This window comes from Pristis pectinata, chromosome 40 (assembly GCF_009764475.1).
Source record: "Pristis pectinata isolate sPriPec2 chromosome 40, sPriPec2.1.pri, whole genome shotgun sequence".
In the NCBI taxonomy this organism is placed as follows: Eukaryota; Metazoa; Chordata; class Chondrichthyes; order Rhinopristiformes; family Pristidae; genus Pristis; species Pristis pectinata.
Window position 1 is genome coordinate 965,558 of NC_067443.1, and position 19,001 is coordinate 984,558.

Sequence of the window (19,001 nt, forward strand, 5' to 3'; positions counted from 1 at the left end):
ACCCTGGGGAAAAAGGCTGTGACCGTCCACCTTATCTGTTCCCCTCACGATTTTATAAACCTCCATAAGGTCACCCCTCAGCCTCCTTTGCTACAGGGAAAACAGTCCCAGCCTGTCCACCGTCTCTTTATAACTCAAGCGCTCCAGCCCCGGTAAGATCCTAGTGATTCTTTTCTAGAGCTTAACGACATCCTTCCTGTAGCTGGGCGGCCAGAACTGCACACAATACTCCGTGCGGTCTCACTGATGTCTTACACGTCTGTAACGTGACGTCCCAACTCCCGCACTCAGTGCCCTGATTGAAGAAGGCAAGTGTGCCATACACCTTCTTCACCACCCTGTCTACCTGTGTTGCCGCTTTCAGGGAACTCCATACTTGTACCCCTGGCTCACTCTGTTCGACAACACTCCCCAGGGCCCTGCTATCTACTGCGGTTTACACCCTGGTTTAACTTCCCAAAATGCAAGACCTTACACTTGTCCGAGTTAATTCTTTGGCCCAGTTTCCCCAGAGGATCGAGATCCTGTTGCAGTCAGATCTCAAACAACCAGAACCACAGGTGTAAAGGGTTGATAACCAGCAGTAGACAGACTAAAGAACCAGTAGTGAGGTGGTGCTGGTTTGGGCTGTACTGCCTGACCGGTGGAAGAAGCAGTAGGGAATTGGGCAGTTACTGAAAGGACACACTTCACAGCCCACAGGAGGAGGTGTTCAACCTGCCAACACCAAAACCACGGCCGAATGACCTCTTTCAGTGCCAAGGGACTGAAAAGACAGATCAGGAACCCATCTTCAGAGAACAGAGTGGTCAGTTGGGAGTAGGTGTACTGGAGAGGGTGGGAGACACAGGCACCCTTGGGTGGGGCCCTGAGAGAGAGAGAGCCTGATAGAGAGAGGGGCTGGCAAATAGATGGAGCACGATGGACTGAACGAAGGAGGCAATGAACAAATGAAATATAGGACAGAAATGAGGGAGTGACACGGTACGGTGGACCGGGAGTTGGGGAGCAGAGCCTGAGAGAGAGATTACGGCCACAAGAGCTGCCGTTTCGTGTCTGTATCAGCTGGGTATTCACCGCACGAGAACGGCAGACGCAGGAGGCAGAACAACAGTGAGGTGGACTGCACAGACATGGACTCCGGCTTATTTTAGGGAAGCGACGGGTGCTGTCCTCACCCTCTGGTGACCACTCCCCAGGACTTGGGACTCTCAGCCATCCCATCACCGACCACCAACTGACTCACCTCATCGGACTCCGAGAGGAATTCCTGCACGATGTCACTTTCGCCAATAACACGCACGGAACACACTGCAGAAACAGACAGGACAGGCTCTTAGTCCAAGGATGGAAGGAGGTCAACTTCTGCCACCCCTCATCCCACAGTCAATTTCCATCCCTTGCACATCCCGCTCCAGCTCCTTCACACCTCCATGGCCACTCGGCCCCTCCAGTGCCCTGCCAATCTACGTGACCATGGCTGATGTGCCAGGTCCCCGTAACCAGCAATTCCTCAAACTTTCAAATACTTATTGAAATTCTCCTTAAATACACCTAATGGTCCGGCCTCCACCACCCTCGGGGGCAGAGAATTCCAGATTCACCACCCTTGGAGAGAAGACATTTCTACACACCTCAATTTCAAATGACCAGCCCCAGATTTTGTAACCACGTCCCCTTGTTTGTGACTGCCCACTGGTGGAAACATCCCAACGTCTCTCCGCCAAACCCCCTTAGGATCTCCTGTATCTGAATAAGGTCACCCTGCATTCTTCTAAAATCCAAGGCATGCAGACCTAAACTGGCCAGTCTCTCTTCATAGGACAACCCTCTCCTCCCAGGGAGTTGGCCTGGTGGCTCGCCTCTTGACTGCCTACAATGTCCTTTTTTAGGTTTGGGGGCCTACACTGTGTGACCTCAGCAATACCCTGTACATCTGGAACCAAACTGCCCTGTTCTGAAGCTCCAACCCCTTCACAATACGCACACTGTTTGCCTCCTTAACTACTTGTCAGCCTCCCTAACATTTTGTGCTTCCTGCAACAGAACATCTCGATCCCTCTGAACACTCACCTGCAGTCTCTCTCCACTTGGGTAATAATCCGCCTTTCGATTCCTCTCACCGAAGGGCATGACTTCACACTTCCCCGCATTGCACTCTGTTGGCCAGGTTTTCACCCGATCACTCAATCTATCCAGATCCCATTGCAGGATCACAACGTCCTCACCACAACTCGCCCTTCCACCCGTATCATCGGCAAACTGGCAAACCTTACACTTTGTTCCCTCCTCCAGGCCATTAATGGAAATAGTAAACAGTTGAGGGCCAAGAACCGATCCCCGAGTTACTCCATTAGTTACATCTCCCCTACCTGAGCTGGACCCATTTATTCTGACTCTGTTTCCTTTGTGACAGCCAATTTTCAATCCTGGCTAACACACGTCCTCCAATACTTGGGCTCTTCATTTGTGCACCAGCCTCTAATGTGGCACTTTGTCGAATTCCAGTGTGGAAATCTAAATACATCACATGTACAGGTTCTACCACACCTACATCTATCGATTCTCTCTGTTTACATCCCCAAAGAACTTGTTCCTGTCAGTCACACCATGCTGCTGGGATCTTGCTATGCAAGAGCAGTGCACAGCAAGGCTCACCTTTCTCCAGGTACTCCTCCAGGCCGCGCCGGCGCACATCCAGCTGCTGTTCCGACAGGGTGAAGGGCCACTTGCCCGGTGGCCGAGGAAACCCAAAGTCTGGGAACTCCCGCTTGAGGTTCTGGTGCAGGATGGCGAACTCTCGGTACCGCTTGGAGCACAGCTGGCGGCCAGCCACGTAGATGTTGTAAACCTGGGAAGATTGGGGGTGGACAATATCAGGACACTTGGCAGTGTGACCGAGGGAAGGTGTGAATCCATTGGTTCAATGGGCGGGGCAGAGGCAGGTGCCCTTTAATCCTGACAAGTGAGAGGTGAGGCACTGTGGGAGGACTAACAAGGGGAGGGCAGACACAGCAAGTGGTAGGGCCCTACAGAGCGTTGAGGAGCAGAGGGATTTCAGCGTATGTCCAATCCCCAAGGTGGCAGCACAGGTACAACAGTGGACAGGATGGAGTCACACAGCCCAGTAACAGGCCCTTCGGCCCAACCACTCCGTACTGACCATGGTGCCCATCTAAGCCAGTCCCATCTGCCTGCGTTTGGCCCATATCCCTCTAAACCTTTCCCGACCACGTACCTGTCTGAGTGTCTTTTAAAATGTTGTTAATGTACCTGCCTCACCCACTTCCTCTGGCAGCTCATTCCACATATGGACCACCCGTTGTGTAAGACAGTTGCCTATTAAATCTCTTCCCTCTCACCTTAAACTTATGCCCTCTAGTTCCTGATTCCCCAACCCTGGGGAAAAGATAGGATGAACGCACTCAATCTATGCCCCTCATGATTTCATACACCTCTATAAGGTCATCCCTCAGTCTCCTACGCTCCAAGGAATAAAGTCCCAGCCTGTCCAACCTCTCCCTATAACTCAGTCCCTTGAATCCTAACAACATCCGTGTAAATCCTTTCTGCACACTTTCCAGTTCAATATCATCTTTCCTACAGCAGGGCGACCAAAACTGAACACAGTACTCCAAGTGCGGCCCCACCAGCGTCCTGTACAACCGCACCGTGACCTCCCAACTTTCATACTCAATGCCCTGACTGATGAAGGCCAGCGTGCCAAACGCCTTCTTCACCACCTTGTCCATCTGTGACTCCACCTTCAGGGGACCAGGTACATGTACTCCAAGGTCCCTGTGTTCTACAACACTCCCCAGGGCCCTACTGCTCCCTGTGAAAGTCCTTCCTGGATTTGACTTTCCAAAATGCAACACCTCGCACTCATCTGAATTAAACTCCAGTTGCCATTCGTTAGCCCACTTACCCAGCTGATCAAGATCCTCCGGCAATTTTTGATAACCTCCTTCACCATCCACCACAGCCTACCATGCGGAACCTTATCAAAGGCCTTACTGAAGTCCATGTAGACCACTTCTACCACAGTGCCCTCATCGACCTTCTTAGTTACTTCTTCAAAAAACTCTGTCAAATTCATGAGACATGACACACAAAATGGTGCTGACTATCCCTAATCAACCCCTGTCTTTACAAATGCATGTACATCTTATCCCTCAGAATCCCCTCCAGAAACTTACCTACCAGAGATGTTAAACTTATTGGCCTATAGTTCCCAGATTTTTCTTTGCAGCCCTTTTTAAATAAAGGCACAAAAATCAGCCACCCTCCAATCTTCCAGCACCTCACCCATGGATAACTATGATGCATACATCTCAGCAAGGGCTCCCACAATTTCCTCTCTAGTTTCCCATAGTGTTCTTGGATGTACCTGATCAGGCCCTGGAGATTTATCTACCTTCGTACGTTTTAAGACATCCAGTACCTCCTCTGCTGTAATTCAGGCTATCCCCAAGACATCCCCATTAACTATCTGAAGTGTTCACGTCCTTCTCCACGGTAAAACCGGAGAAATACTCATCGAAGACCTTGTGGCTGTGGCTCAACATGAAGATGTGCCCTTTGGCCTTCGAGGGGCCCCTATTTATCCTCTGCCTAGTTTGAGGAGATGGAGATGGGAGGAGCTGGAGAGAAGTGGAAACACTGGCCTCCCTTGCCATTCTTCCTGTGACCGAGCCTCATCCCAAAGGTGTGCAGGTTGGTGGGTTAACTGCCTACTGTGAACTAGCTGCGGTGTAGGTAGGTGCTTGAAAAATCAAGGTGGAGGTAATGTGCATGTGAAAAAGAATGGGTTACAGGGAAAGAGCAGGGCAGTTGGGATGGCTCAGGAAGCCGGCACAGACACGATAGGCCAAAAGGCCTCCTTCTCCGGCATGAGAAAACACAACGGTACTCACGACAAATTTCTCCCCATTTTGCTCCACATGGTTGTAGCTGGGAATGGAGATGGGAATGGACTGTTTCTCCGTGTAGTCGTAGAAGGACTGGCCCCAGGAATCGTCACCCGGATCCAGGCTTTCCACCTCGTGCGGCGGCACAGACAGCAGAGTGAGCAGCAGCTCCTTGTCTCCAGCCCGGATCAGGTCCACCACTTGCTTGTGCGTCGCCCCTTCCACATTCACGGCGTTGCTAAGGAGAGGGAGAGGGGATTGGGGGGTTGGGCAAGGCAGAAAAGCCGAACAGTCAGGCGAACTTTGCCCACATATGTCAGCACGGGCGGCAAGACAGGATACAGTTAGTGCCGTGGCAACGTCCAATCACGGCAGACGTACACTGCAGAACGCTACAGCACAGCAACAGGCCCTTCGGCCCACCCACGCCGATCCCACTTGTCCGCATTAGACCCCCATCCATCCACAGCCTTCCCCATCTAAATATCCGCCCAAACACCTTGTCGCTGCATCTGCCCCCAACGGCAGCTCATTCCAGATAACCGCCACCCTGGGTGTAAAACCTACCCTCGCTCTAATCCCCTGCCCCATGCAAGTGCAGAGTGGCTTCTGACACATTCTCAGGACGCCCCCAAACACTCACAGACCCTCAAAGGAAAACAGGACACCCCAGCAAAGGAGGTGGCTGACTGTCCCGCCAACGACGTCACGCACACAAGATTCCTCAGATGCTGGAATCTGGAGCAACACACACACACACACAAAATGCTGGAGGAACTCAGCAGGTCAAGCAGCATCCGTGGAGGGAAATAAACAGTCGATTTCCCTCCATAGATGCTGCCCAACCTGCTGAGTTCCTCCAGAATTTTGCGCGTGTTGCTCCACCGAAGCTGTGACCTCCTTCAAGAGTGCAAGCTGTGCCTGGCTCAGGGACTGGACCTTCCTGGGCTGAACATTTCTGGAGATCAGCTGAGCCCAAGATCAACTGACCAACCCCTCCTCCTCCTTCAGCCCCTTCTGTCCCAGGTCACTGCCATCACGTAGTTACCCAGCTCCCGTCCAAAAGCTACCATTACACATGTATCCATCACCCCAATACTCAGGCAATTGCAAACCATGCTTTGGAACAAGACTATTGAACACGCTGCCCCCAACTCGAATGGGTGGTTTCGCTTTCAGTGTGGTTGTTGTAACACTGGAAGCAGGACACCAATTTACACAGAGCAAGCTCCCATTAAAAAAACAGGATCAGGAAAAATCAGAAAAAAACTGCAGATGCTGAAAATCTGAAATAAGAACAGGAAATGGTGGAGGCAACAAGAAATTCTGCAGATGCTGGACTCTGGAGCAATACACAAACAGTGCTGGAGGAACTCAGCAGGTCAGGCAGCATCCATGGAGGGAAATAAACAGTCGACGTTTCGGGCCGAGACCCTTCATCAGGACTGGAAAGGAAGAGGGCAGAAGCCAGAATAAGAAGGTCGGGGAGGAGCACACGCAGGCAGGGGACAAGGCGAGTTCAGGTGAGAGGGGGAAGGGGGAAAGAGGTAACAAGCTGAGGTGAACGGTAGAAGAGGCAAAGGGCTGAAGGGGGAGGAGTCCGGTAGGAGAGGGCAGTGGACCATGGAATAAAGGATGGGGGAGGGGAAGAGAGGAGATGGGCAGGGGAAGCGAGCCACGGAAATAAGGGAAGCCAAATGAGTTGTTCGGGGGGGGGGGGTGGGTGGAGAAAAAGAAGGGATGGGGTTACCGGAAGTTAGAGAAATCGATTTTGAGGCCATCAGGTTGGAGACTCACAAGGCGGAATATGAGGTGTTGTTCCTCCAACCTACGTCAACCTGGGTCAGTGGAGAGGAGGGCAGTTAACGATTCAGGTCAAAGATACTTCGTCTGGTGTCAACCACACTGCCTGATCTGCTGAGAGCTTTCTGTTTCAGGCACAAGATCTACATTCTTACCCCCCCCCCCCCCACCCCAAATCCCCACCCCAACAGAGTAAAAGGATAAATACAAAACTCCTGATTCTCAACACAACAACGGGCACGTTGCACCCAGACAGGTGCGTGGTTTGACAGTTCAGGGCATTAACTCCAGGTGCAGTGCTCCCTCCAAAGTGTGGGCCTACACCAGCCGTTGCATTTGTAAGATGGGTTACAAAAAGGGATTCCTTTTAAGGAGCTACATTTCAATTCAGCTGAAGGAACTACAAACTGACTGACAAACTCCAGAAGAAACTTCTACATTCGGACAAGCTGCACCCACCCGGTCACCGTACAGGAACGGAGTGAAGAACGTTAAATCCCCAGCCATTTCAAACAGTCATTAAAAAATGCAAGCTGCATCATACAGCCACAAGAAGGCTGTGTTAGAGAGCGGCAGACCCGTCCCCACCAGTACCGTACCCCGATGTTATACAGCCACAGACCCGTCCCCGCCGGTACCGTACCCCGGTGTTATACAGCGACAGACCCGTCCCCGCTAGTACCGTACCCCGGTGTTATACAGGGACAGAGCCGTCCCCGCCGGTACCGTACCCCGGTGTTATACAGCCACAGACCCGTCCCCACCAGTATTGTACCCATGTTAGTGACATACCCCAGATTCTATAATGCCACTGCTGTTCCAGTGAGAGACCAATACCAGTAATGAATAATCTTAAATCACAACCACCTCGTTGTCAGAAGCATCATTTTGTAGAGCATCATAACATCTCCTGACAGAGAGCTGCTGTGTAGAAAACCTCGTAAGCAGATTTTATGCTTACCTATCGCTCCAGCTTGTAGCGACTCACCATCCAGGCAAGCGACCTGGCTCGGCAGTCGGGTCGCACGGCGTCAGAGTGGTGAGGCCCAAGATGGCGGCGGGCCTTCGTCTTCCCCGAGCGACGGGGAGAACCCGCACGCGGGTAAGACTTGATGACATAGCATATACGTCATTGCCGGTTGCATTGGGCGGGAACAGTCTCCCTTAAAAGGCCCGCGCAAGGCGGGAAAATAAACCAGTTCTGTTCTGAAACTCTACGACTCGCGTCTTGTGATCATTCTGCTGTAGCAACCGCTACATTGGTGACCCCGATGGTCCAAACGGATTTTGGACCTGCACAATGGACGGCAACGCAGCATCCAACGCAGTGGCACTCAAGCTGCCCACCTTTTGGACGCTTCGTCCCAGCGTCTGGTTTCACCAGGCCGAAGCGCAACTCCACCTTCGGCGGATCACCTCCGACTCCACAAAGTACTACCATGTGGTCAGCTCTCTGGACCAGGAGACAGCCGCCCAGGTCAGTGATTTCATCCAGTCCCCTCCGGAGGAACGTAAGTACCCGGCTTTCAAAGACCTTCTGATTCGGACCTTCAGCCTCTCCCGTCGTGAGCACGCCACCCGCCTGCTTCATCTCGATGGCCTGGGGGACAGATCCCCATCTGCGCTAATGAATGAGATGCTGGCATTGGCCGAGGGGCACAAGCCCTGCCTAATGTTCGAACAGGCCTTCCTCGAACGACTACCTGATGACATTCACCTGCTGTTGGCCGACACTGATTTCAGCAACCCTCGTGAGGTGGCTGCCCGAGCAGACGTCCTGTGGAAGGTCAAACGCGAGCACGGTTCGTCCGTCGGCCAAAGCGCCAGGCCGCGAGCCCAACGCCTGCCTGAACCAGTCCCAGTAACCGGGAAACCACACCCCAGAAACACAGACGACGACACTGTGTTTCTACCATCAGAGGTGGGGCTCGGAGGCCCGTCAATGCCACCCACCCTACAAGTCAGGGAAACACCAGCGCCAGCCGCCGCTAACAGCTACAGCGGCTGGCCACCGACAAAGCCTCCTATTCGTTCGGGACAAGCCGTCCGGCCAGCATTTTCTCGTCGATGCTGGAGCAGAGGTTAGTATTTTGCCCCCGACCGGCCGCGACACTCATAACAGGCAACAAGGTCCAGTACTCAATGCCGCAAACGGCACAACCATACGGACTTTCGGTACCCGTACACTTCAGTTACAATTCGGCAGCAGCCGTTTCACCTGGACCCTCACCCTTGCCACCGTCGCCCGACCACTCCTAGGAGCCGATTTCCTTCGGGCCCACAACCTGTTAGTCGACCTGCAAGGGAAATGGCTAGTCCACTCCACAACCTTCCAGACCTACCCCCGAGAGAAACCAGCCTACCAGCCCCGCGCTTGGACTCCATTTTCCTGTCCGGCAGCGAGTTCACCAAGCTCCTAGCCGAATTCCCATCAGTTTTGGCACCTCAGTTTACGAATTCTATGCCCAAATACGGGGTCCAACACCACATCATTACCACAGGGCCACCACTTCATGCCCGAGCTCGACGCCTACCTGGCAAAGGAAGAGTTCCGTCGCATGGAGGAGCTGGGGATTGTTCGCAGGTCAGACAGCCCCTGGGCCTCCCCCCTGCACATGGTCCCCAAAGCCACCAGAGGGTGGAGGCCCTGCGGCGACTACCGCAGGCTGAATGACGCCACCACCCCGGACCGCTATCCCATCCCTCACATCCAGGACTTCGCAACGAACCTACATGCGGCCCGCATCTTTTCCAAAGTGGACCTCGTTCGGGGATACCACCAAATCCTGGTCCCTCCGGATGATGTCCCCAAAACTGCAATTATCACCCCATTCGGCCTTTTCGAATTCCTTCGAATGCCATTCAGCCTTAAGAACGCCGCGCAGACCTTCCAGCGGCTGATGGACACGGTAGGCCGAGACCTGGACTTCGTGTTCATTTACTTAGATGACATACTAATCGCCAGCTGTGACAGCCAAGAACACCTTTCCCACCTCCGCCAGCTGTATTCTCATCTCCATGATTTCGGCCTCACAATCAACCCGGCCAAGTGCCAATTTGGGCTTGACTCTATCGATTTCCTCGGCCACAGAATCACCAGCGATGGAGCAACACTCCTACCTGCCAAGGTGGACGCTATCTGCCATTTTGCCCACCCCAGCACGGTCAAAGGCCTACAGGAATTCCTGGGGATGGTCAACTTTTACCATCGATTCATCCCTGCAGCAGCCCATATCCTGCGCCCTTTGTTCGCGCTGATGTCTGGCAAGGGCAAGGACATCGCCTGGAAAGACGAGGCTGCGGCTGCCTTTGTTAAGGCCAAGGACGCCCTAGCAAACGCCACGATGCTTGTACACCCTAGGACAGACGTCCCAACCGCCCTCACGGTGGACGCATCCAACACCGCGGTCGGTGGGATACTGGAACAACTAATCGAAGGCAGTTGGCAACCCTTAGCATTTTTCAGCAGGCACCTTAGACCACCCGAACTGAAATACAGCGCTTTTGATCGGGAACTTCTAGCGCTGTACCTGGCAGTCCGGCATTTCCGGTACTTTTTGGAAGGCAGGCCTTTCACCACCTTCACCGACCATAAGCCTTTGTCCTTCGCCTCCTCCAAAGCCTCTGATCCCTGGTCAGCTCATCAGCAGAGACATTTGTCCTATATTTCCCAATTCACAATGGATGTCCAACATGTCTCTGGGAAGGACAATGTCATTGCTGACGCACTTTCCAGACCAACCATTCATAGCTTGTCCCTGGGTATCGACTACAAGGCCCTGGCTGCCGCACAGCAAGCCGACAGCGAGCTGCCCAGCTACAAAACCGCAATCTCGGGCCTGCAGCTCCGAGATTTCTTGGTTGGTCCTGGTCAGCAGACCCTCCTTTGCGACATCGCAGCAGGTCAACCCCGCCCTATAATTCCTGCAGCCTGGCGGAAACACGTTTTCGATTCGATACATGGGTTGGTGCACCCATCCGTCAGATCCACTGTCCGGCTGGTTGCCAGCAAGTTCATCTGGCATGGCCTGCGCAAACAGGTCAGAGAGTGGGCCAGGAATTCTCAGCACTGCCAGACATCGAAAATCCAACGACACACCAAGGCTCCGCCACAGCAATTCGAGCCTACCCGTAGAAGGTTTGACCACATCCACGTCGACCTCGTAGGCCCTCTGCCGGTTTCAAGAGGGGCTCGGTACCTCCTTACCATCGTGGACCGGTTCACGAGGTGGCCAGAGGCAACACCTCTATCTGACATCACGACTGATTCCTGTGCCCGGGCACTGCTCACAACTTGGATTTCACGTTTTGGTGTTCCAGCTCACATCACTTCAGACAGAGGCACACAATTTACCTCCAGCCTCTGGTCTGCATTAGCGAACATGCTGGGGACGCAGCTGCACACCACCACGGCCTACAACCCTCAATCAAACGGGTTAGTGGAACGTTTTCACCGCCATCTGAAATCAGCCTTGATGGCCCCCCTGAAGGGTCCTAACTGGGTTGACGAACTGCCTTGGGTCCTGCTCGGCATACGCACTGCCCCCAAAGAAGACCTCCGCGCTTCGTCAGCTGAGCTTGTGCACAGGGCGCCCCTAGTTGTCCCAGGGGATTTCATACCTGCCCTTCGAGACCAAGGGGAACAACCCCCAGCAGTCCTACAAAGACTGCGCGAGAAGCTCGGCAACTTGGCCCCGATCCCCACCTCGTGGCACGGTCAAGCCCCATCCTGTCAGCCCGAAGAACTACGAGACTGTAAGTTTGTTTTCGTTCGCAGGGGCACACCTCGGGCGCCGTTGCAACGACCATATGAGGGACTGTTCCAAGTCATCAGGAATAATGGATCCACCTTTACTTTGGACATTGGGAGCAGGGAACAGGTTTTCACGACGGACCGCCTCAAACCAGCCCATTTAGATCTGCAACAACCGATTGAGGTTTCAATGCCGTGACGCAGAGGCCAACCCAAGCGGCGGCTGGCACAGCCCGCGGACCTTGGGGACTGTATCGCTGGTTCTGGGGGGGGGGGGGGGGGGGGGGGTTGTGTAGCAATTCACCATCCGGGCAAGCAAACCGGCTCGGCAGTCAGGTCGCACGGCGTCGGAGCGGCAAGGCCCAAGATGGCGGCAGGCCTTCGTCTTCCCCGAGCAACGGAGAGAAACCGCGCGTGGGAGACTTGATGACGTAGCATATACGTCATTGCCGGTTGCATTGGACGGGAACAGTCTCCCTTCAAAGGCCCACGCAAGGCAGGAAAATAAACCAGTTCTGTTCTGAAACTCTACGACTCGCGTCTTGTGTTCATTCCGCAGTAGCAACCGCTACAAATTCTTTAAAGCCTTCAACCACCTCAGAATGTCCCAATATGCTTTACTGCCAATGAAGTATTTACAATGCAAAAACTGCCAATCTGAAATAAAACCAGACGACACTGGGAATACTCAGCAGGTCAGGCAGCATCTGGGGGGGTAGAGAAACAGAGCTGACGTATCAGGTCGAAAACCCTTCGTCGGAACTGGGAAGGAGACAAAAGCTCGTAAAGCTCCTTCAACAGTCTCCGTTTCAACAAATGAAGCAGGCGCACTAATGGGGCCAAGCAGAGATCGGACTACAGAGATCACACTCACGCTAAGTGGCACAGTCGGGCCCAAAGGGCCACACCTTTCGACGTTTCTTCACACAATCGCAATTCCAATTTGTTGGTGGCAAACTCACACAGACAGCTATGGTCGGATGGGTTTTAGTGAGGCTACTCGAGAGAGGTTTTGACCTCAGGTTGGAGATTCTTGCCTACTCTCTAGACACTGGCAGAGAATCTTTCACAGCGCAATAAAGAGGTTGGTTTAAAGTCACATCCAACAAAAGTGAAGACTAAATTTTCACACAGTCCTCAGTAAGGCTACCACAACCTCCTCATTCTTGTGCTCCAACGGCCTCCCAATGAAGGTACCCAGAGCTGTCTCAGACCCGCATATTAACCTTGTGACTTACAGACAACGTTGCAAAAAGTGCCAGCTAAACACATCCTTCGATGAGAGGAACCTCCAAATTGTTTTAGTCAGCACCTTACATTTCTACAAGATTATTCAGCAAACAGATGTGGCAACATTTTCACACAGTGCAACAAACATTGCTGCTTTTAATGTGAACTGCAGGTACAAGTTCGCACGCAATAATCAAACCGATCAGAACCAGCAAGGACCAGGTATCACTCGCGGAGAATCGGGCAGCATTCCAGTGACTTGCGGGGACACGTCAAGAGATCCTCAGTGAAAATATACATGGGTAATAAATCAATCACCCCACCACTCCCCACATTTGATACCATCTCAAAAGGTTAAGAGGCAAATTTTTCCCCTCTCAGAGGGCTGTGTCTATAGAATGCTCTTCCTAAAGGGGCAGTAGAATGTAGAACATAGGACAGCACTGGACGGGCCATTCGGCCCACGATGTTGTGCCCTTCATTTCCTCTTAAACTCCACCAAGTTACCTGCGTCCACCACTAGCCCCCAGTAACCTATTCCGGGCACCGACCACTCTCAGTGTAAAAAAACTCACCCCCCCCCCCCCCCCCCCCCAAACCTTAAAAGCATGCCCTCTGGTGTTTAACATTTCTACCCTGCCGAACAGATTCTGACTGCCTACCTGGGCAGCAGTGGCTTCAGTAGAAGCAGTGGCTTTGTATATCTTTAAGGCAAAGGCAGGTAGAAGCCGGAGTAAGCGAGGGAGTGAAAGGTTACTGCAGGGATGCTGAGCTGAGGTTACAATCAGGTCAGCCATTGACTTATGAAGAGGCAGAGCAAGCTCAAGGAATGGCCTGTTCCTGCTTCAAGTTCATATCCTCAACATCCCTTAGGTACGGGATATCATTGCTGCCAAGCTATGCAAGTACAGAAGGAAGCCAAGTTGAACCTCCTTCGACATCTCAACGTAACAAAGGTGCTAGTTTGCAGGCCAGCCATCAGGTTCTGTAACACACCACCATGACTCGATTCAATCCCTCCCTCACCTTAGGGCTGCGGAATTGGGTCATCTGCTAGTTCCCATTGCTTACACCATGGAATCTCAGCTAGCAAAAGATCTGGGCTTGGAGGGAGGCTGGAGGAGGAAAGGCAGGGAGAAAGAGGAAGACTGGCAGAGGGAGAAGACTGGGGGGGGGGGGGGGCTGTTTTCCCCGGAGCGGACGGAGTATTATAGAGGGGTAGGGTATTGTAGGTTGCTTGCCCAAAGACTACAGACTCTGGCCCTACTGTGCCACACAGAGACTGGGCTTCAGCCCTCTACAGTTGGAGGGTATCTCACAGAGATGTCCAAACTCCTGGTGGCATCAGGGAAGGAAGCGGGCGGTGGGAGGGACGGGGAGCCAACACTGAGGTAACATGGCAGCCCTAGTCTTAGCAAAGGGCTCCTGGTCGTCACAGGCAACCTCCGCCCCTCCCCCCCCCCCAACCCCACCAACACAAACAGGGCCCTGCCCCTGGTCCTGACACCCACCATAGGGCCCTGCACCTGGGTCTGACACCCACCCTCCCACAGGACCCTGCCCCTGGTCCTGACCCCCACCATAGGGCCCTGCACCTGGGTCTGACACCCACCCTCCCACAGGACCCTGCCCCTGGTCCTGACCCCCACCATAGGGCCCTGCACCTGGGTCTGACACCCACCCTCCCACAGGACCCTGCCCCTGGTCCTGACCCCCACCATAGGGCCCTGCACCTGGGTCTGACACCCACCCTCCCACAGGACCCTGCCCCTGGTCCTGACCCCCACCATAGGGCCCTGCACCTGGGTCTGACACCCACCCTCCCACAGGACCCTGCCCCTGGTCCTGACCCCCACCATAGGGCCCTGCACCTGGGTCTGACACCCACCCTCCCACAGGACCCTGCCCCTGGTCCTGACCCCCACCATAGGGCCCTGCACCTGGGTCTGACACCCACCCTCCCACAGGACCCTGCCCCTGGTCCTGACCCCCACCATAGGGCCCTGCACCTGGGTCTGACACCCACCCTCCCACAGGACCCTGCCCCTGGTCCTGACCCCCACCATAGGGCCCTGCACCTGGGTCTGACACCCACCCTCCCACAGGACCCTGCCCCTGGTCCTGACCCCCACCATAGGGCCCTGCACCTGGGTCTGACACCCACCCTCCCACAGGACCCTGCCCCTGGTCCTGACCCCCACCATAGGGCCCTGCACCTGGGTCTGACACCCACCCTCCCACAGGACCCTGCCCCTGGTCCTGGCTCCCACCTTCCCCGGCACTCACACGGCGAGGATGCGGTCCCCCCCCCCCCCCCTGTCCTCCCGCTGCCCCCCCCCGGTACTCACACGGCCAGGATGCGGTCCCCCCGCTGCCCCCCCCCGGTACTCACACGGCCAGGATGCGGTCCCCCCGCTGCACGCCGGCCCGCTCCGCCGCGCCGCCCGGTAACACGGCGCTGACGTGCTGCAGCGGCGCGTACAGCTCGCCGTTGATGCTGCGGAGCTGGCCGCCCTCGCTCACTTGGCCCCGCACGTTGAAGCCGTAGCCGCTGTCGGACTTGAGGACGCGGACGGTGCGCGGCCCCACCGCCGGCCCGGGACCCGGCAGCTCGCCGTCCTCCTCCTCCGCCATCTCGGCGCCCGCTCCAGCGGCGGCGGGAGGGCCGCGCGCCAAGCCTGCCGGGAGTTGTAGTTCCGGCCGCCACCTCCCCCCATTGCGGCGCCGCACTACGGACTACACGTCCCAGCAGGCATCGGGGCGGCGCCCGGGTTCCCGCCGCCGGTTGCCCGCTGGGAAATGTAGTCAACCGCGTCTCCCACAAGAGCCAAACCAACGTCCAGCAACCAGGCAGGTTCACTCCCCACAGAGGCTGCCTGACCTGCAGGGTATTAACTGCTCTCTTCTCCGCATTGATCCATGTTCTTGACTTCGATGCATTTAAATAGTTGAGAGTGGACCAGACTGTCCAGAAGTCCTTGGCTGACTGCAAATTGTGCCCCCCAAGTTTTATCCAATCTTTGGCACCCATTGACTTCAGTCTCACCTGGGCTCTGTCATTCCATCAGATGGCAAGGGCTGCCCCTCTCACTTCACACTCGAGCTAATGACGGGAGGAGGCGCCAAGAGCACCCTCAGAGATGGCAAGGGGCCATTTCGTTGCCCGTCACCAGTCACAAAGCTGTCGAGGTTTGGCTCTGATCCTTTGGTGGGTGAACCTGCCGTCGCATGCTGTGCTGCAGCCCTACAAAGCTGGCACCATTAGGCATGCCCTTCTTCACTCTTAGCTAGGATATATCCATAAGTCGGGAGACACAGGAGCAACAAACTATCTGCTGGAACGACCTTGCAGGTGTCGTGACGACAAGCTCTCCCTCTACGTCACCAGAACAAAAGAACTGGTCATGAACTTCAGGAAGAGGGGCGGAGTACAAGCCCTGTCTGGATCAATGGTTCTGAGGTGGTCGTGGTTGAGAGCTTCAGTTCGTAGGTGTAAATATCACCAACAATTTGTCCTGGTCCAGCCACACAGATGTTATGACCAAGAAAGCACACCAGCATTTCTACTTCCTCAGAACGTTAAGGAGATTCAGCATGTCCCCATTGACCCTCACCAATTTTTACAAATGCACCATAGAAAGCATCCTATCTCGATGCATCACGGCTTGGTATGATAACTGCTCTGCCCTGGACCACAAGAAGCCTCAGAGAGTTGTGTACACAGCCCAATCTACCATGAAAACCAGCCTTGACTCTGTCTACACTTCCCACTGCCTCAGGAAAGCAGCCAATATAATCAAAGACCCCTCCTGTCCCAGACATTCCCTCTTCTCCCCCTCCCATTGGGCAGAAGATACAAAAGCTTGAGAACAGGTAAAGAGGCTCAGGGACAGCTTCTATCCCGCTGTTATAAGACTCTCGAATAGACCTCTTATATGATAAAGATGAACTCTTGACCTATCAATCTACCTCGTTGTGGCCCTTGCACCTTACTTGTCTGCCTGTGCTGCATTTTCTCTGCATCTGTAACACCATAGAACTATATTTGCATTCTGTTTATTCTTCCTTTTGTACTACCTCAAGTTACTTCTGTATGGAATGATCTGTCTGGATGGCACGCTAGCAAAAGCTTTTCACTGTATCTCAGTACATGTTCCAATAATAAAACAATTACCAGGTTGAGCAGCAGTGGGGATGGGGGTGGGGTGGGGTGGGGTGGGGTGGGGTGGGGGGGGGGGGGAAACAATTCCTCTCTGCCCACAGATGCTGCTCGACTCACTGAGTTCCTCCAGTAGATTGTTTGTGAAGCTTTGATGTGACGGCTGTAGACTGGACTGGGTATGGATAAAGCTTTCACAATAAGCAGGTAATTCTGTGGTCCTTATTACTAAGACAATTTTTGTTTAAATTCCAGATTACTAAATCTAATTAATAGTCTGTTTTTAAAACAAAATAATGTTAATTAATCCATTAAAATAATCAGACTCTCATAAAATCCCATCTGGTGCAAGGGGGCAAACTGCCATCCTTAGCCACTTCAGCCTATATGTGTCTCCAGATCCATCAATGTGCTTGACTCTTACATGCCCTCTGTAACAGCAAAGCAAGCCATCAGTTCAAGGGCAAATAGGGACGTGCAATAAATGCTGGTCTAACCACTGATGTACAGATCCTGAAAAACTGTCAATGTATAAAACTGCCCATAGTACCAGTGAGGAAAAGCTCATCATTGTATAACACAGGCACAGCACATTTGGGCTCCAGGTTTCTCATTGTGCAACCCTCAATACAGATGTCTCCAAGTCTGTCTGATGTCATTCAGACAAGTACAGCAACCCCACATATTCTCACCTGGGTGACCAGAAAGTGAGGACCCTGCAAAATCATGGGCAAGATTTGACAAAAGGATGAGTTCTCTGGTGTTTTGGAGGGGATGGGTGCCTTCAATCACTCTGCTCAAAGAACCACCCATGGTGCAAAACAATGTATTCATCAGCCAAGAATTGGGAGGTGAAGGTTGTTGCAATGTCCGAGGTTGAGGCAGCCTCTAGATTAATCACATCACCTCATTCAGTAGTGTTCAAGGGCAAGTTCCTGACCTAGAAATAAGCCCAAATCTGTTTCCCTGCCACTTGTGTGTCACAGGCCAACAATAGTGAGAAGCATAGATAGCATCTTTGCTTCCTTAGGAGGTGAAGGAGGTTCAGCTTGTCACCGAACATTCAAACAAACTTCTACAGATGTACTGTTGAAAGTGTCCTGACTGGTTGCATCACGGTCTGGTACAGCAATTTGAATGCGCAGGAATGTAAGTAGCTGCAGAGAGTAGTGGACTCAGCCCAATACATCACGGGCACATCCCTCCCAGCCATCGGGAGTATCTACAGGAGGCACTACCTCAAGAAGGCAACGTCCATCATCAATGATCCCCCACCATCCGGGCTGTGCCATCTTCTCACAGCTCCCATCGGGCTGGAGGTACAGAAGCCTGAAATCCCACACCACCAGGTTCAGGAACAGCTACTTCCCTTCAACCTTTTGGTTCTTGAACCAACCAGCACAACCCTAATCACTACAGTTTAGCAACAGTGTGACCACGTTGCATTAAGATGGACTTTTTTTTTGTTCTAATTGTGTTCTTTCTTAGAGAAATTGTGCATGATTATGTCTAACATAGAACACTACAGGCCCTTCAGCCCACGATGTTGTGCTGACATTTTATCCTGCTCTAAGATCTATCTAATCCTTCCCTCCCACATAGCCACATGAATGATAGAGAAATGGGGAGCTATCTAAGAGTCTCTTAAATGTCCCTAATGTATCTGTCCCCACAATCTCTGCTGGCAGTGTGTTCCACGCACCCACTTCTCTGTGTAAAAAACTTACCCCTGACATCTTCCTCCAAAAATTATGTCCTCTCATGTTAGCCATTGTCACCCTGGGAAAAAGTCTCTGACTGTTCACTCGATCTATGCCTCTTATCATCTTGTACACCTCTATCAAGTCACCTCTCATCCTCCTTCTCTCCAAAGAGACAAGCCCCAGCTCACTCAACCTATCCTCATAAGACATGCTCTCCAATCCAGGCAGCATCCTGGTAAATCTCCTCTGCACCCTCTCTAAAGCTTCCACATCCTTCCTATAATGAGGCGACCAGAACTGAACACAATACTCCAAGTGTGGTCTAACCAGAGTTCTACAGAGCTACAACATCATCTCATGGCTCTTGAACTCAATAACCCAACTAATGAAGGCCAACACACCATACGCCTTCTTAACAACCTGCATGGCAACCTTGAGGGATC

General features: G+C 53.3%; 1 protein-coding gene across 2 annotated transcripts in view; it reads right to left on the reverse strand.

The window, feature by feature from the left end:
- LOC127587486 (sorting nexin-27-like) overlaps positions 1 to 15,360 on the reverse strand; it is a 55,406-nt gene extending 40,046 nt beyond the window's left edge. For both annotated transcript variants that reach the window (XR_007958785.1, XM_052045842.1), the window contains exons 1-4: positions 15,089 to 15,360; positions 4,917 to 5,148; positions 2,659 to 2,851; positions 1,247 to 1,311 (exon numbers count right to left, since the gene is read on the reverse strand). Coding sequence is in view for 1 of the 2 variants with exons in the window: in XM_052045842.1 (XP_051901802.1) it covers positions 1,247 to 1,311; positions 2,659 to 2,851; positions 4,917 to 5,148; positions 15,089 to 15,330 (732 nt within the window). In the remaining variant the exon portion in view is untranslated. The remainder of the gene's footprint in view (positions 1 to 1,246; positions 1,312 to 2,658; positions 2,852 to 4,916; positions 5,149 to 15,088) is intronic.
- Positions 15,361 to 19,001: the final 3,641 nt, after the last annotated feature.